Genomic DNA, 27,115 nt, shown 5'->3' with positions numbered 1-27,115 from the left:
TATGAAACATTAAAATTACATCATTAGGCTATGCCCTCATACCTTGTAGCACAGCATAACACTTGAAGCTGTTTACTCCTATATGAGGCTGATGGAAGCTCTCTGTATCTGCTAGGTTATTTTTACTTGCATAAGAAAGTTCACARTACTTTTTCCCTTAGTGTAGTTTGTGTAGAAATACATGGAAAATTGTCAAATTCCTGACACCTACTGGAATTTATTTAGTTAGGCTCAGAATGATTSTTCTTTCGGTTACAGAAATGTATAAACCAAACCCAAAACCTCTCSCTTAAAGTTGCAGGGTTTTAAGTTTTTAGTAAGCATTTATGTTGAAATTGTTCTGGTTGTGCTTGGAGTGTTTTTAACCAAGTCAGTTTCATCCTGAAAAGGTCCAGTTATGGCAGAATGGAGTACATAAGGAGAGATGAATATTTATTAGCTTTCATTGAATTTACTTCTTCTAAAAATGGATTATATTTGGGCATTGTGCATTATTGTAATTTGGGAAATAATAGCCATAAAAACAAAAAAACATTGTGCACTWGTGCAAAATCATAATGAACAGTAATAAATGCTTTGAGAGGGTACATGTTTATCTAAACAGAAAAGGCTTTGAAGGGAAATTACGGTTGATAGCCTGTAAAAATATTTAGATTGTGAAAGTTATTTGCAGAACTGTTTGCAGCAGGATAAAAATATGTGTTCACCTGATGCAGTTCCACATTTCAGTATAGTTGGATCACTTCTCTGCAGTGTTTATTATTGTTGAGAAAAGAAATAGTYTAACACAGGAGTTATGCTGGAACACTTTGTTCTGTCAAGCCTCTTCGTTGTAGTATGTTGCTGGTCCTCTTGCTATTTTCTTATACTTCTTTGAGGGCTGTGTTTGGTGGATCATCTTCCCTCTTACGTGATCAATGCTGCTCCAGTCATGATGACTAAATGCCATTTTCAAATTTAGATGCTAATCTGCAAATAGGTCGAKCTCTGTGTCAAGTTGCTCTGTGAATCATACTATTTCCACCAACGTTTTTATTTTTCTGTTGTGTTATCCTTTTTCTTGCTTTCAGACACATCATTGTTGAGTGTCTGGATTTTCTTCCATCTTGACATCTAGGTACAGAGAGTGTACATTCAGAGTATCGTTTACCATGGTGACTGCCCAGATCTCAGCAGGATACCTTGCTGAAATCAGAGGCAAAGATGTACRCACAAGATTGCTAGTGCTGCCTTAGCCACCAGCAAATTTGGCAAAATTTTGAAAGTCTCCAAACTATCCTACTGTTTTGAATGGCTGAAGAATGGAGTGTGCCAAGGAATGTTGTAATGATATCTTGTTTTATGAGGAATGTGCAAGAGACAGATSGGTCTTGATTTGCAAGAAGTTGACCAAGACTGTAGAAAAACATAGATATTCAACACCTGGACCTTGGTGCCCTATCCATAAGAAAATGCACAATGCTAGTTTGACAGGGAAAGACTAGGCATTAACATTTATTTTTAACATTTATTAAGAATAATTTGTTACTTCTTGTTGAAATGTGTTACTTTTATCCATATTTTCTTTCAGGGCTCTGTGTTGGCCTGAATCAGCCTCTGAATATTTGACTTCATCCCTGTTCTAGCTGTCACCCTTTGCCTTCATGGATTATTCCCCTATATTGCACACTTAATATTGCCTTGCTTGTTATAGTCTTCCTATAGTAACAGATATTATTTTTCTTATAGAAGTAAGACACTCTTTCATCAAGATGTRTATATTGAAATTGCTAGTTCTACCTAGGGGTTTGCCACATTTTTTATCATGCAGGAAATTAATTCAGTTCATGAGTTTAGGTCTCATCAATGTGGGTTTTTTTCTCCAATAAATCTTAGCCATGCATTTTTATCTGTGTAAATTTGTCATAATGCTTTTTATATAAATAAAATTTTGTCAACATATTTTTCATTCAACCAAAAAATCACAGGGTATGAAAATGCCAATGAGACTAAGTCAGTATGTTGTACGAAGCAGTTTAAAACGAACCAACCCTCCCTAAAATATAAACACCTAGATGTGTTTTGCAACACAGTACAACACAGAAATTAGTTAAATCAGTTAATCCAAAGGAAAAACCAGATTATGTGTGAGACCTGGGCTAGTAGTTTTGGAGCATCAACTCTGCTAAGTCCCGTTGATTCCTCAATTTAGTTCCCATAAACACCCATATAAATTCCAGAGAGGGACCATACTGTTAAATTACAGCAAAACAGTTCTGAAGAGTGTTCCTTTCACTTACCAAAATCAGTATTTTTCCTTGTTACACAGAGCTAGAGGGTGGTCTCTGTTAGAGCCGCCTGCACCTGCTGGCTGGACCGTTTGCCACATTCTCCTTTCAGATATCTAACTTCTGATTTGAAAACTGATCAGCAATCCAGTGGGCAATGAGTTCCTAACAGTTTTTGTGGCTCTCTTGTTCTGCTTAGCACTTAAAAAATTATCGATCGTAGTACAGAAGTAAACAAAAGGGAAAGTATAAATGGGAGGAGGCTTTTCGAGTTGAATCCTGAATTGGCAAAAGTGGAGACAAAAGTGACCCCATAATTTTTTGGGGGGACTTTCACATTTCTTATATGAAAATTTGTCTCGTAGGGCTTTTTTTCAGCCAAGAGAAGAAAAAGAACACAGGAAATATGCTTGAGGTAGATGTTTTGATAAATTATGGATTAGCCAAGGAATATTGGCTGCAGCTACAGCAGGGCTAGGAATAATGAAATTGAACTTGACTGAGTAAATGGGCACAACGAGGTGAAGGTATCTGGTGGAGGTTGATGCACTAATGTAATTCTTGGAGAAAATTTTCCCCAATGTGCTGTCCTGTTTCCTTTTTGACTGCCTTTCTGCTGCATAGAGAAGAGACATTGGATCTCATGTTGTGCAGCTGGGGAGCAGGCTCTATTGGGAGCATTGGCTTACAAGAAAGACCTCTATTGCTCTTTTGGCCTGACAGGGAAAATGGGAAGTATTTTGTGGACTGAACTCCTTATTGCCCTATGCAATATRCTGCATCAATTTCCCTAATTTCCAGGAATCTCCAAAAAATCTCCTAAAAGTTATCAGTAGGGGACTGTCAGAWATTCCTTAATAAGCCAAGAGCTCACAGGTGTATGAATGGCAGAGAGCTAACATATTGTTCTGATTGTACCTCTGTCATTTCTTGCACTGTTTACAGTGTCATGACAATTAACCCATTTTTGGTAGATTGTACAAGATCCTTCTTTTTCTATGTGATTCATCATCTGTCAAGGAGTTGTATTTGTGAGCAGATTTTTTAGCATATATAAAAAGCATGTGTWCCAGACCTGACAGGTAAACACCCTGTGGACCTTGAGGTTAGAATTAGCCATATTTAACCCAAAGTTGAACATTTACAAAAGGGTGCACAGAAATTTCTAAGGAACAGAATGGCAAAATCTGYCCTGCTTGATGTTTGTTACTTTATTTAAAATTCCTATGGGAGAGGTACAAAACCACTTCCTTTCAGCAGAAAAAAMCAGCAGTCTGACAAATGTCCAAAAAGGACATAAGATTTTCCATCGAAGTAGGTTCAGAAGGAATAAAATACTCCTTGAGTTTTTTACATAAAAGGGTATTTTGTGAGCTGCCCAAGAACTCCCATGAAAATCTTTGTTTTCCTGACATTAGCAATGGTCCTTTCCCAGCTTTTACCATTGTGCTGAATGCAATATGTGTTCGTCATTTGCTATGAGAGTTATSCAATTCACCACACCTTATAGTCTGTGCTTATGATGACCTTTCTTTCTCAGAAACATGCTTACAGTTTCTTTGCTATTGCAGTCCATAAACCAAATATAAATGCATTCCTTACCTGTAATGGCAAGGGGACTTGAAATAAATGCAGAAGTGCTGATGCTGTCAGTCTCTGCATTATTGTCCATTTGTTTTTTTAACTAGGGAAAATGGAAAGGTTTTCTGAAAATTCTGCATTGTGAATTCATCTTGACCAAAATTTCCAGTGCAGAAAGACTCCTTTCTGTGTATAAACTGTAAGGCAAGTTATAGGATTTTGGAGTTTTAGTTGTATGTGATGGACTTAAAGCATGTCATGCTGTCATCAGTGCTGTTAGGGCTGGCAAACTGCACAAGTTGGTGGAAGATTATTTTTTATTTCAGGATACCTTACTGCAATAGAATCAGTAGCTAATATGCCAACAGCATATTGTTGAGTAAGAGATGCTTGATAAGAGATGTTTCACATTTCTATGTAGATGATAYGGCCATATGCTTCTAACATATGCCTGGAGCTGGCATGGCTATGAAGTAAGTTGCACAAAGATTTTCTGGTGTTATTTTCAAATTATCAGCCAGGGCTGCTCTTTGTTTTCTAAACCTTTAGTTTTATTATCTGGTATTAATGAGCTATTGCTGTGTACCATGCTTAGGAGAAAATGTATTAGAAGGCACTTCACAGAAATTTTTGAGTGTCTTCTTATTGTCCTTATGGACCTTKGTGATGCATTCATTTTCTCCTCTTAGTCTAGCTGTAGAAGGAGATGCTGTAGCAGCTGGTCCTGCTGTTGCTGAAAGATCTGCAGCACCATCTGTGTGGTAGTGTCATGATAAGATTGTAAAGCTCGTTAGTTCCTAATTACCTGTGTGGAGAGCATTTCATTACAAGAGGTCATGTATACCCAGTAGTCACAGCTGCAGTGGGGAATGTTCGGTGCTCAATCGTTTTTTTTTTTTTTGTTTGAAAATGGCATTTCTTATCTGGAAGAGATGAACTGWGGGAGGTTAAGTCAGAAATTATGGAATGTTTTCAGTTTTATTTTTTCAGTTGAAATACAGTGACTGCCTTATAGTTTTTTACATGTGCTCCTTATGACCAATTCCTTAATGTGTATTGTCTGGCATTTGTGCTAAGTATGTGGGATATTTGCTTAGATTATTAAACATACGTGTTTATATGCCTTCGTTCCRTATTTTACTCCCTTCTTTTCCCTCCTTCCCCACATACACCTTTTAGCACTGATGTAAAAGGAAAAGGCATTGAGTGAGAAAAGTTAAMTGTAATTTTTGCTTCAAGAGCCACTGCCCAAGGAAGCAGTTTGTTTTGTGTGTAACCTTAGGCATGTTTATTTCTTACTTCGTAACTTAAATAATGTAATTTCTCTCCAGTACTTGATGCTTATTTATGTATTTTTCATATTAGGTTAGCCTACACAAACCAGAAATTAAGCTGGAATCACTAAAAGAGGATATTAAGGATTTTCTCAAGACTTCAGGTTTGTAATACTTCATTGATACATTTTTGAATAGTATAGATTTGATGTGAGGACATATGTGATATAAGAGATTAAAACAGTAGTTTGTGCAGCTTGGTGTGTTGTCACTGACAGTAGCCAAGAAGCAGACATTCAGTGACTCCAGATTATTAAACCAGATAGAGAAAATTAAAAGGGAAAATATTGTTGGATTCCATCTGCATTTTGAAAAACTTACCATGCAAAGAAGTGCTTTTATAATTTTATAAGATACTGTTTGGTTGTTTTTTTTGGTTTTTTTTAAGTTCTGAGTGAAATGAGAGTTCAGTCACTTCTGAAAATAGAAATTAACTTTCATGGAGATACTCTTGAAAATTTTACCTTTAATTAAATTTCCAATTTGCATTGGAAGTTGTAGGCTATGTAATTATAATGTGAGGATTGTAATGAAAAGTGATCTAAAATTTATAATAATTAGGAACACTGTATCTATTAATATTAATTGTTGGTTTAATAAAATTATTATTGGATCTGAAAGAATAGAATGTAATTTTTTAACCAAAACCGTGTTTTAATTATTTGAACAGCAGATGGAAATAAAGAATGTTCAGTCTTTATACAGGTTTCAACTTGCAGTTTTCCTATCTTAATTAGATTAAGATTTCTTTGTCTCTTCCTGTCTGTCTGGTAGGTAGACGTGAACTGCGACCAGACATAAAACTCCAGTGCCTGCRGAGCAACATCTGATTCATGTTTCATTTAGTATTAATTCCTAAAGATGTCTTCTGGTTGTTTTTCTATTTTAACAGGTTGGGAAAAGAAGCTTCAGAATGCTGTTTATAGTGAACTCAATGTGTGAGTTTATTTAATATTTTTACTTAATGAGTTCTACTCACATGATTTACTTTTGATCCATTTGTATATATAGTTGTATGGTGTGTTACTATAATCTGCAAGATCTGTCATAGCAAGGGTACCTGCTTCATTTCTGTTTTCAAAGTGCCATTATTTCTTTTTCATACTAGTGAAAATATTGGACTCAAGTACGTTTTAAAGAATGAGTGAAATATCACATTTTGTACTTACTTTAGTGTTTTCATTTTGCTTTACATTCAAAGGTACCAARGATCTTAATACAATTCTTGTGTAAATGAGATAGTTGCTGCAAATGAGTTTTAATGGAAGAGTTTTTCACAGCATCACAYGTATTTGTTGTATTAATTATTTTTAAAAATCTGTAARATATTGCAGGCTTACCGGGTCAGCACTCATCATGCTTGGGATATGGTTATAAACACAAGAAAATTTGTGAAATTTCCTTTTTATTATTGTTCAGCAAACTTTGGATTAGACTTCTGGGAAGCATAACTTTTCTTTTCATTCTGGCACAGTGGAAAGGTGAATTTCATAACAGATATAGCCATAAATGCAGCTATAAAATAAGAAATGTGTATGCAAATCTATTTGTGCTAATTTAAATAAACTTGTTAGAGTTACCAGTTTAGCACAATGTGTCTTTAGCAGTAGAGGGACTTAATTCAGTGAAATGCTTCCATCTGTTAGTGAGGATTCATCTTCATCATATTTTTGCAGGGAAAAATATTTACCTGTCTCTAGGGCTAATGCACGGAAATAAGCAGCAAAATAATGAAATTAGCCCTGGAAAATTGAAATTAACTATGAACACCATGATTTCATGAGCACTGTGGAAAAGCCAAGAAACAGCATTGTTGAAATCTGTTAGTTTTGATTCCATTCTACACTCTGGGACAGAGTAGTCCAGAAAAAATTTGCAGCAAGTACAAGAATGGGCTATTGTGAAAAATGGGAAGAAATTTGTTGAGGGTTTCCCAAAAATGTATGACAGGAACTGATGGAATATATTTAAGCAAATTCAGATTAATTATTAGAAAAACTATATGTAAATTTTGTTTCCTGAAAGGCATTTGAGACATTTAAAATTAAGCTGGATAAAATGTTTGGAAAAAACTCATTAAAAATAATCTTCACTACTAAATGATAAATCAGTGTTTTGGTTTAGTTTTTAATTTTTGTTGCAGCTTTTATATTTTGGCATAATGCAATTTGTGACTGGATAGTCAACTTTGCTTAAGTCAACACCTCAAAGTTCAAATTAGTTTGGACATGTACATGTTCACTATTGATTTTTAAAAGGAAGTATTAATAAAAAAATGTGTTGCCTCTTGAAAAAATGTAATGATTTGGAGAGTGAAAGTTTCTGGGAATGATAAAGATGGCATCATGGGAAGGGAATAAATTTTAAAATACCCGATTTGTTAATGTAATTTTTTGATTTTATTTTACAAATATGTGAAATTGTAGGGGAGCAGTATTTTTAACAAGAAAAGCTCATGTTGAAATGTTATTAATTCTTACATATTGTTACCTTGTTTGTATCCCCAGAATGGATGAGGAAGAAATACTTCAAAAATAGTACTTTGTTTTGATCAACCTATACTTGTGTTTTTACAAGTGCTCTCATGAAAGAAGTTTTATTTAGGTTTACAAATACAGGATTAATTAAGCAAAATAAAAAATCAGAATATTTAAAGTTTACTATCTTTTCTTTAAGGTTTCCTTCGCCCTGTCATCCTGCAGCACCGCCTGAACATATYAAAGAGCCTTTAGCCTATATGAGGAAAGCACAGGTTGGTGGTTATCAATTTTACCATTCATATCAGATCTTTAATTAGACTGTTTGAGATTTACTCTGTAGAATGTTATTGTATTTCTAGGTTTTATACCTTAGGAAAAACACAGATTTGTAATTGCATCAAAGTTAATTGTAATGTTGTATATATGACATTTTACATAAATGCAAAAAATGCTCAAGTAATTCTCCAGCCATGAAAGAAGTAGGATATAGTGGCAGGCAGGTGAAAAATGTAGAATAGAGATGATGTGAATATGTCAGAGAAGAGAATTTGGTTTATTGAGAAGAAGAAAAARGGTAGCTATAGGTCACTTCACTTAGGGTTGCAAAAACATTTTTTTGAAAAGACACAGGCAGTTTCATAATAAAAGATAACAGGCTGCAGAGATCTTCAGAAAGAAGAGATATATTTAGTACTTAGAAATGTGAAAGGAAGATAAAAAATATAGAGCTAAGGAGCTTATGGCATATTGAATGAGAATAAGACAAACTGGACTATAAAGATTAAATGAGGATTTTTTTGTGTCAGTAAAAAATATTTTTGCTTTGTTGGTTTTATTTCTTTGCCAATATATGTCATTTGGCRTAAAAAAAAAGAAATCCACATAAAAATATAAAGAAAAAAGAACAATTTCAAGAATATTATCTAACCAAAACGTTTGAGGTAGGGATAAGAGTGTATTTAACTCAGCTGTGCCTAGAAATACATTGCAGTATTCTTTTACAAGACACTCAACAAATTGTGTTACTTTTACAGTCATATTGCTGTTTATTCCACTAAGTCTTATTACCCTCTCCTGGGTTTCAGTCTTTAGGATTTGGGGGTAAAGATTGCTTTAACCAATTTTTCTTGTGTGGTGTGAAATGTAATGTCACAATTTGCTGCCTGAAAAGAATTGCTCTTATTAGTTTATTCAAAAACTGCAGAGATACAGTTACATATGTATGTTTGTGTAWACCAGTTTCATAAGTTACTCTTTTACAAAAGTGTATGCAATGCTTAGAGTAACTAGTATTTTTAGCTGTATATAGAAAGGCCTGTTATTCCAGTAGTTTAAAAATGAGCAGGAGAAGTCCTGTCTTTGCTAGTTTCAAAATCTGATAGCCCAATTTCAAAGAGTCATCCTATGAGTGGGTTAACCCTGTTAGGCAGCTCAGCTACTCACTCACTTTCCCCCGGCAAAACAGGAGAGAGTCAAAAGGGCAAAAGTGTAAAATATTGTTACAAAGACAGTTTAATTGGCAAAACAAAAGCTACACATGTCAACAAAGCAAAACAGGAATACTTTCACTGCTTCCCATCATAAGGCAACTTTTGTTCCCCACTTCTTTATTAGGAACATGATGTTGTATGGTCTGGAATATCCCATTGCTCACTAGGGGTCAGCTGTCCTAGCTCCATCTCCTCCCAATTTCTTGTSCACTCCCAGCCTCCTTGCCATTGGGGAAGCATTAGAAACTAAGACCTTGAAGCAATGTATGCACTTCTCAGCAACAGCTGAAACATTGATGTGTTATCAACACCCTTTTTGTCACAAATCCAAAAGACAGCACTGACTACTGTGAAGAAAATTAATTCTTTCCCAGCCAAAACCCTTTCTTGAAATAGTCTTTTGATAAAGACTTATGAATCCTTTCCACAGAGAAATAATGGTAAATGATGATTGTTGTGAAATAGTAATAAATACTGAGTTAGGGAACTAACTTTGTCTTTTCTAAAATCACTGAGATACATGCAGGTGTTTGATTTTCAAGATGACAYATTTATCACATAGATAATGGATCTGTAGGAAAACATGCATCATCAGATCAATTAAATCACAACTAGGTTTTGGTTTGTTACTGTTTTTGATTAAAAAGCAATAAACAATGTAAAAAGCTTGCAGAATCAGTGTTTCAAAGATTTTATTCGTTTAAAATTATTTGGAAATAGCTAAAATGCAAGTATAATGGTTGCTACTATCTTTTGGGAGAGAGATAAAAAGTGAAAACTTACCAATTTACTTCCATAGGTATTGAAAAACTAACTAATGTTTTGAAAGTGAAAACTGTTCTTGTTTATTTGTAGGTAGATTTTTTTTTCCTTTTACTTTATTTTTGTTTGGCATGACAGTAGTTGGATAAAAGTATTTTGGTGCTATCATCAAAATTTGTCCCCATAGAAAAATGTTGTCCATATAAGTCATATTTGTTGTATGCTATTTTTATTAGGTCTTAACCCACAACAGTCATTTAATTTATCAGTCACCATTTAAGGTGATTTTGTTTCCATTGTTACAAATTTGTTACAAATTTGTTGTTTTGTTTCCATTGTTACAAATTTATCCTTTTATATCTTAATTTTTCTCTACTTCAGATTTCTGGAAATAAGGGTACTATTCCCTGAAAACGATCTTTGATATTTACTTGAGTGATATTCACTGGAGTGATATTCAGTCTTTTTCTCCTCATATTGGTTCTGATTTCTCATAGGTGGCAGACTAAAGTTTTTACATTGCTGTCTTTTCCTACCTCAAAAGAAAACCAGATTTCTAGTAAAGGATAGAGCATTAATGGCAAATGAGTAGTAATGTTGTAAGTYGTAGAATCACAGAATGGTTGGGRTTGGAAGGACCTTGAAGATCATCCAGTTTCAAYCTTCCCTTGCAAAGATACCTCCCACTAGACCAGGTTGCTTGGAGCCCCATCCAACCTGTCCTTGAACACTTTGAAGGATGAGGTACCCAGAACTTCTCTGGGCAACCTTGAAGGATGAGGTACCCAGAACTTCTCTGGGCAACCTGTTCAGTGTTTTACCAACCTCACATATCTGATCTAAACCTACTCTTTCAATTTAAATCCATTCCACCTTCTCCTATCACTACATGCCCTTGTTAAAAATCCATCTCCTCCCCTTCAGAGGGGCCTTTAGGTAYTGGAAACCATTCTGTGATTCTATTACATTGTTTTCAAATTGCAGTACTACCTTCCTCAGTTTCAGCTCTTTTACTGAATGTTATAGTTGTAACCACAGCAATCCTAACAGTGGGTTTTCTTAGTATTAAATTGCTTCATAGGACTAGAGGAGTCATCTTGTTAAATGTATTGTTACCATCARTGACTTTATGAGCTCTGTCTCTGCCTGTTATTTCAGTTAAAGACAGTGCATTCTGTTTCTGCTCACTTCAGGTAACTGCAGTCCTGGACAGAACAGGGTATCTTGCTTGAAAAGGCTATATAACCCTCACTTCTGTTTTGACTTTTTTGCATTTATTTTAATATCTTTTACTGGCTAGACTCTTAAAAGCTGAATTTTGTCTTTTATGAGTGTCTATAGGTGGTTTATTACTAACATGTTGCACCCCCAATGCAGTAAGTGGATTAATGCCTGGTGTGGTAGTTGTAAGTCACACCAGGAATGCTGACCTCCATTGCTCCTTGGAATTAGATGTTTCTTGCTCTTGCAAAACTGCCATCTGCCTTTTCCATGCTTCTTTTCTGGGTTTCATATCTTTAAGTGTATCTGTGCTCTTCCCCTCCCTAGCCCACCCCACCCTGTTCTCCCTTAACTATGATGSCATTGTGAAATGATACTACCAATGGTACCAAACTGAGTGGAGAAGTTAAATTTGGGTGTGCTGGAAGAGTGGGATAATAAGAGCCTTATAATGTACAAGCACAGATGGTCTGTGGGAAAGCATAAGCCAGGAGTGCAGCACAGGCTGGGATCTACCTGGCTGGGTAGCAGCCTGAAGGAAATGAACCTATAGAACCTGATAGACAGCTCCATATTTGTGCACAGTGGGCTGCTGCAGCAAAGAAAAGCAACAGGATGCTGGGTTGCACCAATGTGAGCAGAGCTAAAGCAGTCATTATTCCACTCTACTTAGTACTTGTCAGGTCACATCTGGAATACTGTATTCAGTTTTGTACAAAAAAGGATGTGTACAGACTKCAGGGGTCCAGAGAAGAGCCACAGACATGGTCAAAAAAGTGGAAAACCTGACATGTGAAGAAAGGCTGAGAGAGCTGGGTTTGTTCAGCCTTGAGAAAAGAAGTCTTAGGGGAGACCATATCCCCATGTTCCAGTATTTMTAGGGTGGCTACAGAGAAAATGTAGTCTCCATTTTACAAAGAGTCCCATGGAAAACATGACAAGTAATGGGTGCAACTTACTTCTGGGGAGATTCTGATTGGACAGAGGAGGAAAACTTTTAATGTTGTGAACAATCAGCCATTGGAAAAATCTCCTTAGGAATACCACATTGGACACTTAGTATTTGGCTGGACACGAGGCTGGGCCATCTGGTCTAGACTATGCTTTTATCCAAAAAGACTACCTTTAACTTTGTTTTTGCTACTACTACTGTGTATTCTCTATTTCCACTTCCTTATCCTAAATGGACTAATGCTAAAGTCTTCATGCTCTCTCACTTATTATTCCTCTAAAAAAAACCTCACTTCCTAGCAAAATAGTAAATGTTTGATACTACCCCTCTGTGAGAGATGAAYTAGTTTGTGGCATGGTGTTGTGTAATTGCAGCATTTTAAAGGAATTTAAATATGATAATTCAGTTAAAGTAAAATATACAGAGTGTGATAAAAAATACGCAATTTGAAAAACATTTCTTACAGTCAAAACAAAGATCTGTCTTGTTTACGCTAAAGAAAGTGAAGGGATGACTGGATCGTGAGGAAAAAATTCTCRTGAAAGATCGCTATTTTTTTGATGGAAAAAGGTATAAGAAGATCTTGTAATTGATCTTGTAAATGCAAGCTAAATTGAACACTGGACAACGTATTTTAATTTTTTTCAACAGAACACTTGAACATCTGCCCTTCCTTTCATTTGCTTCCTGTCTAATAAACTGAAGCCTCTTTTGGACAGAACTTTTGAGGAGCTCGGTTAAACAGTAACTAACTGTTGTAGAATTTGTGTCTAGAGCAAATTACAAGTAAAAAATAGACCTTAATGAAATTAAGAGGAGTCTTTGCATTCATTTGRTCGAGGCCTGGCTCATCATCCACAGAAAACTAAATTAAGTATAAAACCCACCAGTGGTGCTATAAGCACGGAAGCAGGGTACTAGGTCTGTTGACAAGGAAATCAATACTAATTGGCATTAACTTCAGAGTAATTAACCATGGATTAGGCACTATTGAAGCCTAATGYAGTGGTCAGAAGAATCTGATTGCTTTTTAAGCTGTCCACTGAAGTATTGTCTACTGGTTTTCTCTGATCAGAGAACTAGTTCCTGAGCATTATGTTAGAAGAACTATTTTTTTAAGCAYTGCAGAATACCAAATTTCTAACTTTCCTTAGTTACTGACAACATCTAAGATTTGTTTTGTGAAGAAAGACTGCCAGCCTCTTCATATAACAGAGTGGAGAAGGCATTTGCAGTACACGGTTGATTGACCTCTTACAATTGTTTGAAAAACTTGTTAAATGTTGACCTATAAAGAAGCTTGATCATTAGGCATATATAAAAATCAGCAATTGTGAAATACATGCTTTTTTTGAGATCTGAAATATGAACAACTATATTTTCTGGCTCTTTATTGTGTTGTAAAGGATGAAATCGATTTGATTTATTGCTATAATGTGTAAAGAAGCTTGTAAATATTCCCTTCATGTTTTTTCAAATGTCAGTCAGTGACTCTTGCTATCCTTCTATATATATCTGACTTAAAAAACCCTGCCTGTTATCACATGGTAAATTCAGTTTTCAGGAATAAGAAATTCCCTATAATTKATGTTTTGTGTGTGTTTTAGGGAAGCTGGGAGAAACGAATTCTGAAAAGTCTGAACAGCATGTGCACAGAACTCAATATCCCGCTAGCACAGAAGGTAATGTATTGCTAATTTTCTGTTGTCAAGCTCACATTTTCTCTGAAATTAACCTTGTCTTGCACACTTGTAATATAATCTTCATTTTACACATGCTTATCAAGAGCTGTAGGTCCAGTATCTAAATAATTTTAATGCAGAATAATTTTCAGAGATGGTGGCAATGAATGCATCAGCTCAATTTGAAAGAAAATAAAGGCTGTAGGTAGATTTTCCTCTTTGCTGTTGCAGTAATTATCCTGTTGAGGGAGCAGCATGTTGGAAAGCCAATWACTGTATTCATCGCTCTTAGCAGAGCATGTTGTGTGTGAACTCAGCTGTGTAAGTTGTGCAGCCTGTGTGTGATRCAGATGTACTTTGTGTGCAGAGAAGGCTGTAGTTTAACTGGTACATAAAGAGGGTGAGATACTGGTACATTGCTGATTATGTTTGTCATTCATTCTAGTCTGGGACTTTTTTTTTAATTAGTATAAAGGCTTTAATTTTAAAGATCATGGAATTAGGAAGTAATGTTAGAATGTTACATTCATTCTCTTGTTATACATCTGTGATAGGTGGCAGAACCTGTATGGGTTCATCATGAGATAAGGGATGCAGCTGTATTTCTTTTTCATGACTGCCAGGGACAGGATCCTGATAAAGTCCAACAGCTCCATGGAATGGGCAATAAATCTTCAGTAACATGAAATTGAGTACTAAATATCCTAAAATTCATTAGTRAACACCTGAAACTACTTAATAGGCTCCTTCCTGGAACTGGTACTTGGGCTTTCTATAGTATAGTATACCTTCCGGCTGGGGATAATTTGTAAGCAAATAAGTTTGTATTGCTATTTTGTAAAGTGTTGCACTAATGTATGCTTGAAATAAAGACATATTTGAAACAGTCATGTTTTTATTCATTCTGTTAAAAAAAAAGAAGAGATACTTTTTTGTGCCTTTCAGAGGCCTGTAAATGAACAAAAAGAACTGCTTAATAAATGGAATGAAATGGGCACTGATGAACCAGGTAAGGTCAACTGAATTTATATGCATTAAATTTTTGTACATAGAAAGGCAGCATGTGCATCTTGGTTACTAGTCAAAGATTAATCTAGTCTTTTCAAGGCAAATTGATTTTGATTTTTTTTTTTCCATTGGTAATGTGTCATTTTGCATAAATAAATACTTATTTTGTTGTTAACTTCATTTCAAGTTATTGTATTAAGTTGGATCATCACTGAGAGGTTATTGTATAATACTCTATATTCCAGTGTTTTAGAGATTTATTCAGCTAGGACACAGCTCCTCTTATTGTAAACTCAGGCTAGCAGAAAATGTTCAGAACTATGGGTAATTAAGCTCAGATGTTTTCTTGGCAAAAGATAAAAATAACTCCTGCACAGAATGATCAATGATATTATACTTTGGGAGAGCAAGGCTAACTCCTGTGTTAGTTTATAGCCAAGTTTCTTAAAAAGGATTTTGCAGAGGTGCTGGTTTGTATCGCAGTAACACCTCTCTGATGGCAAACACTTTTCATGGATTGTTTAGGACTGCTCCCCAGTTTTCATTTAACAGCAGTACGTATAATTCAACAATCTAAGCTGTTAAAAAATACCCTGCTGTTGAATTTCATATCTCTGCCAAGTCTGAGAATGGTTCAGTCTAAACAATTGCTTGGATTAAGTAAAAGCTTCCTACTGAACTGACTACTGTTCACTTCATGGAATCATAGAATGGTTTGGTTTAAAAGGAACCTTAAAGAACACCCCCTTCTTCATATATTTGGGGTTTATAAAACTAATTCATTATCAGTAGCACAATCAAGACAGAATACGTGGTGGTTGTTGCCATGATATTTTGCTGATGTTGTTTTGATCTTTGCTCTAACTTATTTAAATTGCTAGATTGTGTTATAGGTATGGTGTATGGTTTTTTTCATCTTTTGTTTTTAAAATATTGTCATTGAAATCTTCAGATCTAAGTCTTTTCCGGCCTGTTTATGCACCTAAAGATTTCCTTGAGGTAAGCATCTATGAAACAATACTCAGCCATTGGTTTGAATCCATTATAGAATTCTGTGTGAAGTGTGAAAAATAATTTTTAAGTGTATTTCATTCTAGGTGTCATTTATAGYAATGTGTCATTTATAGCATGTTTTTTATGAGCCCATGTTTGGTTTACAAAACAAAATGCTATGGTCCCTTTTTTTTAACTGCAGTTTTAAATTGTACYTGTGATAAACTTCTCCATAGCATAGTCTGGGCCCAACCTTTTTTCTTCTGAGAGCAATTCTCAGCTGATTCTGTAAAACATTTTATGTTTTAAAATCCAATATATTAAGCGCATAAATCACAATATGTGAGGCTGATAGAYTGATAGTAGATTGCAGACCTGTATGCAGGTGAAATTGTAGTCATCTAGGATGGCTGTAAAAAATCAAACATGAAACAGAACTCTGGAATTTTGAGGCTTTTGTATGTAATCAAACTGGACCATTAAAAAATTGATGTCTGTGGAGTCTTTAAAGTCTCAAATATCAGTATTACTCATAATATGACTCAAGCTCAGAACATCACAGTAAAATAGAACCTATTACATATTACTCCTTTTGTTCAGTTAATCAAAATAATGTTGAAAATATTTCATTTATTTTGTTTTCATTATTTACTGACAGGCATGATGTGTTTTTAATCTTGGACCTGTAAATCAATCCATTTTTTTTTAGCTTTATTCAGTGCCTTTCATGATTACTGTCTTTTTCTTTTATACTGTTTTCTTTCCAGTATTTGCAGTTTCTTTAAATTTACAAGTCTGAGAGTGAGATYATATGGTATTAGAATACTTACAAGAGTGAGAATTGTAGCGGTACAATGTTATGAGAAAATTTCATAAGAGTTGGATATTCATGTTAGAAAGAATCTTTGCAGTTCAACATCCCATCAAAATCTATACCATGGAACAACAGTATGTAAGRGACTGTAAATTCCTTTATAGATCACAGTTACTTACCTTGACATGAATCCTTGTCCTTTAAATTTTATGTTGGTTTTAGGTTTTCAATACTGTTTTTTTTTTCTTATATGAAAGAAGATACTTTGATATATTGTTATTTTGTAAGAAATTATTTTAATTGCAAATTATGTAGCACTTTTATTGGAAGCTCTGTAAGATTGCCAGTGTAAGAAGATGGATAAAAATTCTTTCAGAGCAAAGTAATATTGAAGAATATCCTGGATATTGTAGCCATCAAAAATAGACTGTTGGCATTGGAATAGCTCCAGTGAGGAAGTAGATTTTGGTCAAGACATTACTATGTAGCCAGCACGTATTTGCATATATCAAAAATTATCTCTGCTTTTTTATTTCATAATTCGAGCTGACTTTTCAAAGTGGAATACATTAGCTTGCTTAAAATTTTCAATCCTTTTTGATTTTGAAAATGTTGAGATAAAATTTAATAATTTGGTTCTATGTATATCGGTTGTGGGAAATGSTTTTATGCTGATTGTACTGTTTGTAATGCTGATTATGTTGAGAAGAATTCTGAATGTAAGCAGGAATGACAGAGCTACAATTTTTAAGGTACTGATGAATCTTCGAAACCCAAATTACGAAAATGGAGAACAGCCTAGTTTCAGAAATCATCTGGGGCTAATTCAGGTTCCTTTAAAAGTTAAAGATATTCCAGAATTGGTAAGTATATTCTTTTTCTTGTAAAAGGTTTCTGTAAGAGTTATTTTTTCTTGCTAATGAAAATTATTYTAAAGAATAAAAAAGAATATTAGTATCATCATAACTTTCTCCTTTTGAAAGTGAAAATCAATCTAATTATCTAGTTAAAATACAGAGCATAGAAAAGTTGTATGAAAAGACATTTTTAATGCAAAATAAAACATAAACAGAAAATTTTCTCCTAGTAGGGAAGCTTTCATTTTATGCAACACAATTTTAATTTGTTTCTGCACATGTTATTCACCATTTTTTGTCTGTACAAGAAACTTCAGATTTGTAGCACTTCTTAATTCCTGCTGCACAAGATCAGTAGTCTGACAACAAGTCAGCTTCTGAATTTCTTTTTAAATCCCTTTATTGGCAGGTTGTAAATGAAAATAAATGTCTGAGTACTAGTGTGTTGTAATTAGAAAATAGGAGAATTTTTCTGAATACTTCACAGATGAGCCTCTTGGAGATTTTATACTAGTAGAGAGACTTTCACCTGGGCTGGAAAAGAAATGGGAATTAGAGATCCTTAACCTGATCTTTCCTTCACCACTTCACTACATCCAGGTGTAGCTCATACTTGCCATGCAAACTGGGCCTTATAACAAAAACTAGAGAAGGAAATGATGTGAGATTCTATTTCAAAGGTATACATTTAGAAGAACTTAATTTGGTTTAGAAAATACTCACATTAAGCCCTTCAGAAGCAATCATCTCAACTTATTTAAAGAATTAAAAATTGTTAATTATTTTTTTATATGATTCTATTTCTTTTTAGAAAGAAGACTTTAGTGAACTAGGCTTAAATATAGGACAGCTAGGTATTGATGATTCAGCACAAGTGCCTCCTGGTAAGCTAATGYCGTGTTTCAGTCATTCAAACAGAAYACAAATTAGTAGAATACTTTGCAATTATAAAAAAAAAATTGTGTATTTTTCACATAGTAAACCAAATAAATACTTATTCTGTAACTATGATTGTAGTAACTTCTGTAGTAAAATGTAGCTAATAATAGAAAATACTGCATGTATGAAGAGTCAGATTTAGCGAAGATTTAAAATGATCACATTAGGTTGAGAATACATTAATTTCAGTGTATTTGAACACTTCAGGACCTAGAAAACCTGTTTCCAAAAATACAGAAATTATCAGTAAATGTCAATCCAGCTAACAGATAGGCATATGTATATATATATATACACACATACATACAAACATATTTAAAATAACTGTGGTCAAGAAAATATTACATGACATATCCATACATTAATGTTCAGTTTTAAAATGGTCTTTCCACATAAAAATGAAAATCATTGTAGTATCACATGATTTTTCTTTTTTAAATGGAAACTAGATCAATTGAAARTCTAGGTTCATGTAGTGTAGTGCTGCTTTGATATTTGTGTTATTGAAACACAAAATTAGTTTTTGAAAAAGGACTTTGATGCAGGTTAACTTTTAGTGATGTTAACAGTAAATAGAAATTKAATGTAATGGCATGTGGTAAAAATACAAAATACATTATCAGCTGGAGTGGCTTTTTTCCATTTCTTTTTTGCCATTCCTTTCTGTGTCTTTATTTTCTAGAGTTCTTTGAAAATGAACATGTACGTATTGGGCAGAAAGGTATGGATCTGTTTTTATCTATARCAAACTGCATTTAATGAATTTGTGTCTTAATTTGCATGTATGTCTTAGAATTTTAAGAACTTAGACTAGCACAAAGCATTATCAGTAATACCATTGTAATTTGGTATTGATAGACAATCACTAATACTGTTGTCATTTAGACAGAGACAGAAAAGCAAACATTTGCAGTAGCTACCAGATAAAAAGCTCCACAGATACTTCAATAAAAACAAAATAGGAAGCACATAGACATATCTTTTTGGTGACAACTTAACTTATTCTACTACTGAATTTCACTTTAAAATCAAAATTCTGTGGACACCCTTCTCTGCACACAAAGTTCACATTACTGTAATGGGATTTAGGCCTTTGTGTCTGAACATTGTTTTAAATGATCATTTGCAATTGCAGAATATGATACCACTTAGCCACTGTGGAAAATTCMTATTTGTCTCTACTGCTTTTTCTGAAAATGTCCCAGGATTGKTTTTGTAGGTTAAGAAATAACCTACAAAAGAAAGAACGGGAAAGATAAAATAAATAATAATTTAGTAGTTTAAGTTTGCTTATAGACAAAACATACAAGGAAGGGTTGAAATCCACCAATATTTACACATTACTGTATCTTCTGATTCCTGCTGAACATTAGCACCATCAAAGGAAAAAATAGGCAGGATACTGAACCAAAAGTGCTCCATCTTATTTTTCTTCGTTGCATGAACAAAGCAATGATCTTTCCTCCTTGCTTACTTCTTTTGTTGTTGTCTTTCTGTCCTTCACTGTCATTTTCTAATCCAAGAGCAACTCATTAGGTACTGTCCACCTCTCTGTTCTTTTCCCATTCTTGCAAATCAATGACCTTTTCTGGACTTCTCAAGCTATTCATTCAACTCCACATTGTCGTTCTTATTCCTCATCTGTTGTCTGTGCAGAGCAGCTTCAGTCTAGAGAAAACTTCAGCTTTTCCTATATAAAAAGACTAAAAAAATTGTAAAAATATAAGTTAAGCATCTTGACCATAAACTGAAATCCCAGTTCATTTCTGTGGGAGTCCTTCTGCATGCTCTAATGGGTGTTMTGAATTTGTTTGCCGCTGAGGTATTGATTTTGCTTTTGTAATAGATGTATTGCCAAGTGTGAGAATTTTATTTTGTTGTGTTTAATAAAACCTATCTTGTATATACCAAAGCTTTTTAATATTTTGKATGTCAGTAAGAAAAAATAAGGTAAACACTCATGAACACTGAGATTAATCACAGTATTTCTGAAGTCTTATAGAGAGYGTAGGAATGTTTTGGGATTTTTGCCCTCTTATGCAGGAGCAAAGAATCATAGAATGTCTGCATTAAAGCTCTGCAGGTTAAACAGAAATGTGGTAAACTCATCTATTCAGAATTTAAGAGAAGAGGGAAGGAAAGAAAAATCAATTAGATAGATTTCTAATTCCAAACCTCATCCTTCTAAGTCATATCAGGGCAGATATTGTGAATTTCAAATTCAGTGAGATATAGAAAAGCAAGCTGTTTCATAGACACTTCAGAAAAATTAGAGGATATGGATTTGGAAGCTTCCAAGTAGCAGTCCAACACCTATTTAATATCAGGATAATAACACATAAACTTCTCAACTCTCTCTCTGTCTAGTGAAAGACATTTTGGGTATGAGGGTRTAGTTAATCACATAACCTTGGTGGGGGACACTTTAACCAGATTACAATAGCTAAAGATGATGTCTTTCAATTTTATAGATTTAAGTAGGGATGAGATAATCTCCTCTGTGTTATGTACAGTWTTGTATTCAGCATGAGGTCTTCATGACAGAGAAGCCTGAAGCTTCACAGCAATGACCCATATGAGCAAACCTGTCAACAGCAGAGTATTTGTTTTATGTCAATATGAAGGCAAATCAACATCTTTCAAGAAAGTCTTCATCCTCTAGAGTAAATATACCAATAATAGAGACATGACAGTACACTCTGGAATGGAAAATTCTGGCCCTACAGTTACCTGTGAAGATACTCACATAGTTAACATGAAAAGAAGGGAGACAAAAAAAAAAGCCAATAAGTGGCAATCTCCTATTTGTACTGAGATACCCCTCAGAGTTGAGCAGGAGTATTTTGTGGCTGTAAATGGCTGCTTGTTCTGCACGATTCCAGCTTATAAACTGCAACTAGCCTTGATATAGTCACGTTTGCATACTAAGGGCTGTTTTATGACAGAAGGTAGTACAGCCTTGCTGATTAATACCAATTGCCTTGTTTCCCAAGGAATTGCTTTAAAATTGCATTGTGGAAACCAAATCTTTTCAGTGTTTTCCTATTAGRTAATGCTTACAGCAAGGTAAGCCAGTTTTTAAAGTTAAAAATTAAGGTGTTTGATAGAAGTCTTACACTGCTTCAACTCTTTACCTGCTTTGTTTCTTATAGTTTTAGCAGAGCAAGATAGTGCTGCAGCTCAACAATATGTTCGTCAGGGATGTCCAACAGCACTCCGAGCTGATCTGTGGGCCCTCATTCTTAACATTTCTAATCAGCCWGAGGTAAGGAGCAAAGGGTGAGTAAAATGGCAAGCCTAGATGAGAACACAAATGTGCAAGCACGTGTCTTCCAGTGATTTTTTTCCAAAATACAAATGCTCTTCTGTGACTAGGTTGTCACAGAAACTGATAAACATTGTATGATTTTAAAAGCTCYGTGCTGTGAAGTCTTTGCTACTCTTCCCAATTTTTTTAATAGATATGTGAGCAAAATACTGTAGAACAAATTATTCASTTGATCGGACTGTCTCCTGAGATTTTCTTAARTGTTGCTGACTTTTTTAGAAGGCRGCAAGAAAAAAGATCTGGAAAGAAGACTGAACCTCTCTTTATCTTTGCTAAGTTTTGTAAAAAGATGATGCATTTTTTCTTTTTCCTTGTTATTGACCCTGTCATCATATGCATGKACATATCTTATAAATTGACTTATATATTATGGCATATACTCTGCATATGTACAAGCAAAAAGAGAGGAGGTAGTAAGATGTGGGTTGTTTCCATGTTGCCTTGTATAGCAACAGCTTTTCATCGTACCTTATCTTTGATTCGAGTCCTCAATAATGAAATCTTTTGCAGTATCTGAAGCCATGCCATAGTCATTGTATTTAATATACCTTAAAAAGTTAAATCCCTCTCTAAGTTCTTTGCATGATTGGGAAAACTTTGATGTGAGGCTTTTATATGTACATAATATTTTACCTTATGWTAAATTTTTACACACTTAATAAATTATAATTGTCAGCTATAGATGAAAAAGAAAAATAAACTATGTACTCATACATTATTCTGAGACTGAATGCCGTCGACATTTTCCTTTAGGAAACATTCTGCAGGGTCCAGAGCCTTGAGACTGAACTGTGTGCACAGAATCAGTGGTGAGACAATACTTTGTGATGGTGCAGAAAGAACTCTAGAAATATGAGAGCAGGTGGCTAGAAAATGGTAATGATAAGATCGAGACAAAGTGGTAAGGACAGATAAGTGATGCAGACTGGAAAATTAGTCTACTATTTTGAGACTGTTGAAATAAAGGATTGAAAAACAGTGAAATACAAAATGCACCCTCGCTTCCCATAAGAAATTATCAAGTTGGGACAAGGTACACTGTGTTGAGGAAAATAATTTAACCTGTGAAGTAAGTGTCTACAAATGTGTTTTTCTGTCATGCAAAACTGAAACTGTTMTTCTAATGTAACAGATGTCAGAATCTTCTGTCTTCTTTTCCAAGACTATTTTTTKCATAGCATTTGTTATCCTGGGTTAGAAGACAGATTATCTGAGTGAGATCTAGCAGACTGCCCATGGATCAGGTCTGACAGCACTGGGGTTACCACAGCTATGTCATAAGCTGATTAGCYGTGTTTCAGTTTAAGCATTGCATTTACTAGTGTTTCACAGAAGTAAGCTGTGACTACTGCCAGAATGCTAACACCCTGAGATTCTCTTTTTGCACAGACTGAATACATGGCTTTATTTTGTGTAAAGTATAGCTAAGCAGTTTCCTTATAGATGTAGCTGTTTTATGATCTCCTGAATTTCATATAGACTTTATGGATTTATTTAACACTTCTTTTCTCTACCTCTTGGGAATGGTTTCTCTGCTGGAGTTGAGTTACCYGTTTGCAGACATTCCTTGCTGTAATATTTCTGATTTGCAGTTTAGGCTCTATTACATTTATAGCKGTGTGAATCTCTAAATCACATGAATCATGAATTTCCTTTCTTTAATGTAAAACATTATGAGGATTTGCTATGGGCAGCATTGTGTGTGCTAGCATCCAATATTGTTGTTTGGAAAATTTTAAAGTGAAGCGCAGCCTCTGTACAGAGCTAATGCACAGCCAAGCAAGGGATGAATAATAACAATCTAGCATTGCAATCATAAAAATGATAAACTGTGAGCTTGGTATGCAGGATTATTTAGAAATGTGTAAACAYATTGCCTGACAAATTGTTTCTTAGTTTTCATTTGTAATGGTACACTTTAGAGGAACTGTGTTAAAAGAGCCTTTTTAAGGTTGCAAGGACAAACATTTGAAAGGTGAACAGTGTCAGAGGTAATATTGCYTGTGTAAACAGTCCAATTTGCTGTATATGTATTTTAATCATATGATCWTGAATCACAGAATCACAGTTATTTCCTGTGGGATGTCTGCCTCATTGCACGAAATGGATGACACACACTTACCGAGAATCTGTTTAATTTTTTTTTCCTTCTGTTCGTAGTGTTACACAATTGTTTATTCTCTGCATGCTACTGAAACAGTGCTTAGGAAAGAAATTTCTTCATTATCTGGTGGACTTTTTCTTCCCCTCTATTTTTTTTAAATAATAGATGGAAAATCTTAATTCTGAAATTTCCAGCATGCAKAAATTAATAATTCTTTGCTTTGCTAGAGTTTTTACTGAATGTAGTTTCCAARGTTTAAAAACTTAATAAATGGGTGAGATGATAAGTTCATAACAGAGCATTATGTATATCTGCATTATCAGAAGGATTTTTTAGATTATGATCAGTAGCCAAAGGTCCCCTCTGTACCATTCGAACAGCAGAAAGCCCAGTTATAGTAACAGACTGCCACCATATTTGGCTGGAGAAGGATGTACTTTACAAGTAGATTGCACAGGTCTCTGGTGAAAGGATAATAAGCTTTGGACCCTCTTCAAGAATTTATCAGGAGGGTCTTCTTTAAACTCTTGTCTATTTTCTCTTTCTGTAATCTGGTAAGGTTTTTGTTTTGTCCTTGTTAGATTTGAGAGGCAAATATAACAGTGCAATCCCATGGCAAGGGTAACTGAGAATGGGTCATGTCCTGCCAGCAGTTCATCAGTGAGAGTAGCTCTGGTGCCAGGGATTTCATGACAGGGCATGGGTGGACTGTGCCGGCACAGAGGCTGCTGAGTATTGCAAACTCTAATTTCAGAGAAGGTGAATCACCAGTTTCTGCTTAAAGTAGCTTTGCTGCGTTCTGCTGCAAGATGCTGTTCTCTCTTACCTATAAACTCKATTCAGAACTCCTCTATGCTCTCAAGTCAATATGAATGGTTTGGGTGAAATTTTGGGATGTGGCTTTRTAAGGTCAAAAAGGCTGGTCACTGCAATCCTGAAGTGTACTTTGTTTCAATTTGGAAAGATGAGTATATTGGGAGGTGTGGTACAAATAACATGTAATTTTCAGAAAAACTGCAGTCTACATAAAAATGCAACAGAGTTTTAAAAAGGAAAAAGTTTACMAATCAATGTTTCATGAAGATTTAGCAGACAAAGAAGAAATGTTGAATCAGTTGAAAATGGTAAGATTTTTGTTTTGTAACTGAAAACATTTTAAATAACGTAAGAAATGTAACACGTTTTTGGACACTCCTGAAAGTTGCTAGTAGTGGAATTTCTCATCTGGAAAAAGAAATRCAGCCAACAGACAGTAAAAGGAGACTTGAATCTTTTTTAAAGGCTGAGTAAGGCTTTTAAAATCTTCCTTACTGTGTGAGAGACTGATCACCAGAGAGTCCTGTGTCTTGAAAGGATTTAGATCTAAGGAATAAATGTATTAATACATTAATACATTTTAGGATTTAGATCTAARGAATAAATGTATTAATACAGYATCAGTCACAAGCCTCTTGTCTTACTAAGAGATATGGGCAAGATCCTCTTGTAGCCAAGGTTTGGCTAGAACCTGGCATGATTCCCAAGCCTGGATTCATTTTGCATCACAACAATCACAATTTAAGAGAGAATTAATGGCAAGTAATGGGTTAAAATCTTTATTCCTAGAATGGCTATAATTGTGTTTGCTTTGCAAGTCCTTTTTTAATATTTTCTGATGTGTTTCCTAGATTTGTTTTTTTCATGAGTTCTATTTTGAGTGAGCAGCTTGTCCTTTTGGTTTTCTTAGGCTCAGAATGGTTTGGGTTGGAAGGAATCTTAAAGATCGTCTAGTTCCAACCCACTGGCCATGTGTTTTGGTTTTGACTTCTTTGATTTTGGTTGTGTTTCTTTTTAATATTAGCTTCTTGTGTTTTTATATGGACAGTCATTGGAGATGGCAAAAAATGGGTATTCATTTGACAGTGTTATATTTGATTAGACTACTGTATTGATGCATTAAAATTATGACCCGAGTATTCAAATAGTTCTCTGTAGCCATGAAAAAAAGAATGCTTTAAGTGTGTACTATTCAACATTCTCTCCCTCTCAAAATTCCATCTTACTTCCCACTTGTTCCTTAAATTCTTACACTGGACTTGTCCATTTATCAAAGAAATCAGCAGTAAATATGTAAAGCTTGGAATATACAAATGTTTGTGTGGTGTCCATATAGATACCTTGAAATCAAAATAGTTTTGATAGCTTTTAGTGCAGTTGGAATGATCTTTGGGATGGCTGATTTAATTTATCAATTAGTTCAATCAGAAACTATTATTCTACTGTAGGTGTAACAGCAGAGAGGTATTTAGGGATTTGGRAGTTACATGTTGGCAGTGTGATATTTAATTCTATTTTTCCTTTGCAAGCTCTTTCTAAGAAGGAAGGGATAGAATAAGTAAAAGATTCTTCCCCATCATTTCACCTGTGTGTATGTTCTATAGACATTCAAGAAGCAACTGGAATTTGAAACAAGGTCCTAGTTCTTTGTGTTCAACTGTTCTTTATATATATTTTTAATTTCATCTTTGCACAAATTGAAACTGTTTACAGGTTCATACTAGTTTAATGTCAAATATTTGGAGCAACTCACTAATGCTTAAAGATAAGAGAGAGCCTATTGGTGGAGAGGTGCATGAAAATAGAGGTAACAAAGAAACAAAACCTAATGATTTTGAGCATTGAAAAGGTTTTAGGTGTAGAGAACCAAAATTTGGAAGATATGGGTCTTTGGTTTGAACTAGTCCYTTCATTCTCATTTTATTAATTATCTGAAGGGAAGGTCTTTTTATAATGTCTCAAATCTCAATTCTTAGGGCTTAAACTGAAATAAAACATGATAGATGTTTCATAAATATGCAGTGCTTTCTTTTCTGTTGAATACATGCTGTTGTTTCTTCAATTGCTGAAAATTAATTTTTTTAGTTTAAATTCAGTTCATGTCTCAGACAGATGATGGTAATATTTTTAATTTTAGGACATCTTGTATTATGAACAGCTTAAGTCAAATGTGATTCAGCATGACCTTTTAGTGGACAGCCTGATTTACAAAGTAAGTAATTCACTAAATGGTGAGTGATTTATATGCTCATCACACTGGTGTCTTGTTGKTTTTTTTTTTAACAAGGAAAATACTCGATGGTTTGGTTTGCAGGAGCRTAAAAATAATTAGTGTGAACTTTTTATTGTGAACTCACTCCTTGTGGTGTCTTTCATGTAAGACATTTGAGTTGAACCATTAAGTTGTAAAGAAATKGTATCTTCATTTGAAGGAATAACTGAGTTTGTGAGAAAGAGCCAACAGGGTGCATGACTGCTTCCATTTCA

General features: G+C 34.5%; 1 protein-coding gene across 3 annotated transcripts in view; it reads left to right on the top strand.

Annotated features, from left to right (window-relative positions):
• TBC1D19 (TBC1 domain family member 19) overlaps window positions 1-27,115 on the top strand; it is a 46,949-nt gene that overhangs the window by 4,749 nt on the left and 15,085 nt on the right. Inside the window, exons 2-12 of one of the 3 annotated variants that reach the window (XM_057365043.1) lie at window positions 5,214-5,286; window positions 6,075-6,120; window positions 7,859-7,934; window positions 13,695-13,769; window positions 14,715-14,778; window positions 15,730-15,776; window positions 17,337-17,447; window positions 18,253-18,325; window positions 19,063-19,101; window positions 21,533-21,645; window positions 26,766-26,840. In XM_057365043.1, the coding sequence (XP_057221026.1) occupies window positions 5,214-5,286; window positions 6,075-6,120; window positions 7,859-7,934; window positions 13,695-13,769; window positions 14,715-14,778; window positions 15,730-15,776; window positions 17,337-17,447; window positions 18,253-18,325; window positions 19,063-19,101; window positions 21,533-21,645; window positions 26,766-26,840 (792 nt within the window). The remainder of the gene's footprint in view (window positions 1-5,213; window positions 5,287-6,074; window positions 6,121-7,858; window positions 7,935-13,694; window positions 13,770-14,714; window positions 14,779-15,729; window positions 15,777-17,336; window positions 17,448-18,252; window positions 18,326-19,062; window positions 19,102-21,532; window positions 21,646-26,765; window positions 26,841-27,115) is intronic. The other 2 variants (XM_057365044.1, XM_057365045.1) reach the window with 2 other exon arrangements.

Source organism: Malurus melanocephalus, unplaced genomic scaffold (genome assembly GCF_030028575.1).
Source record: "Malurus melanocephalus ecotype Western Australia unplaced genomic scaffold, MMel_1.1 scaffold_47, whole genome shotgun sequence".
Lineage (NCBI taxonomy): Eukaryota > Metazoa > Chordata > Aves > Passeriformes > Maluridae > Malurus > Malurus melanocephalus.
Note: the sequence above shows the minus strand (reverse complement) of the source record. Positions and strands in the feature narration are given on the sequence as shown.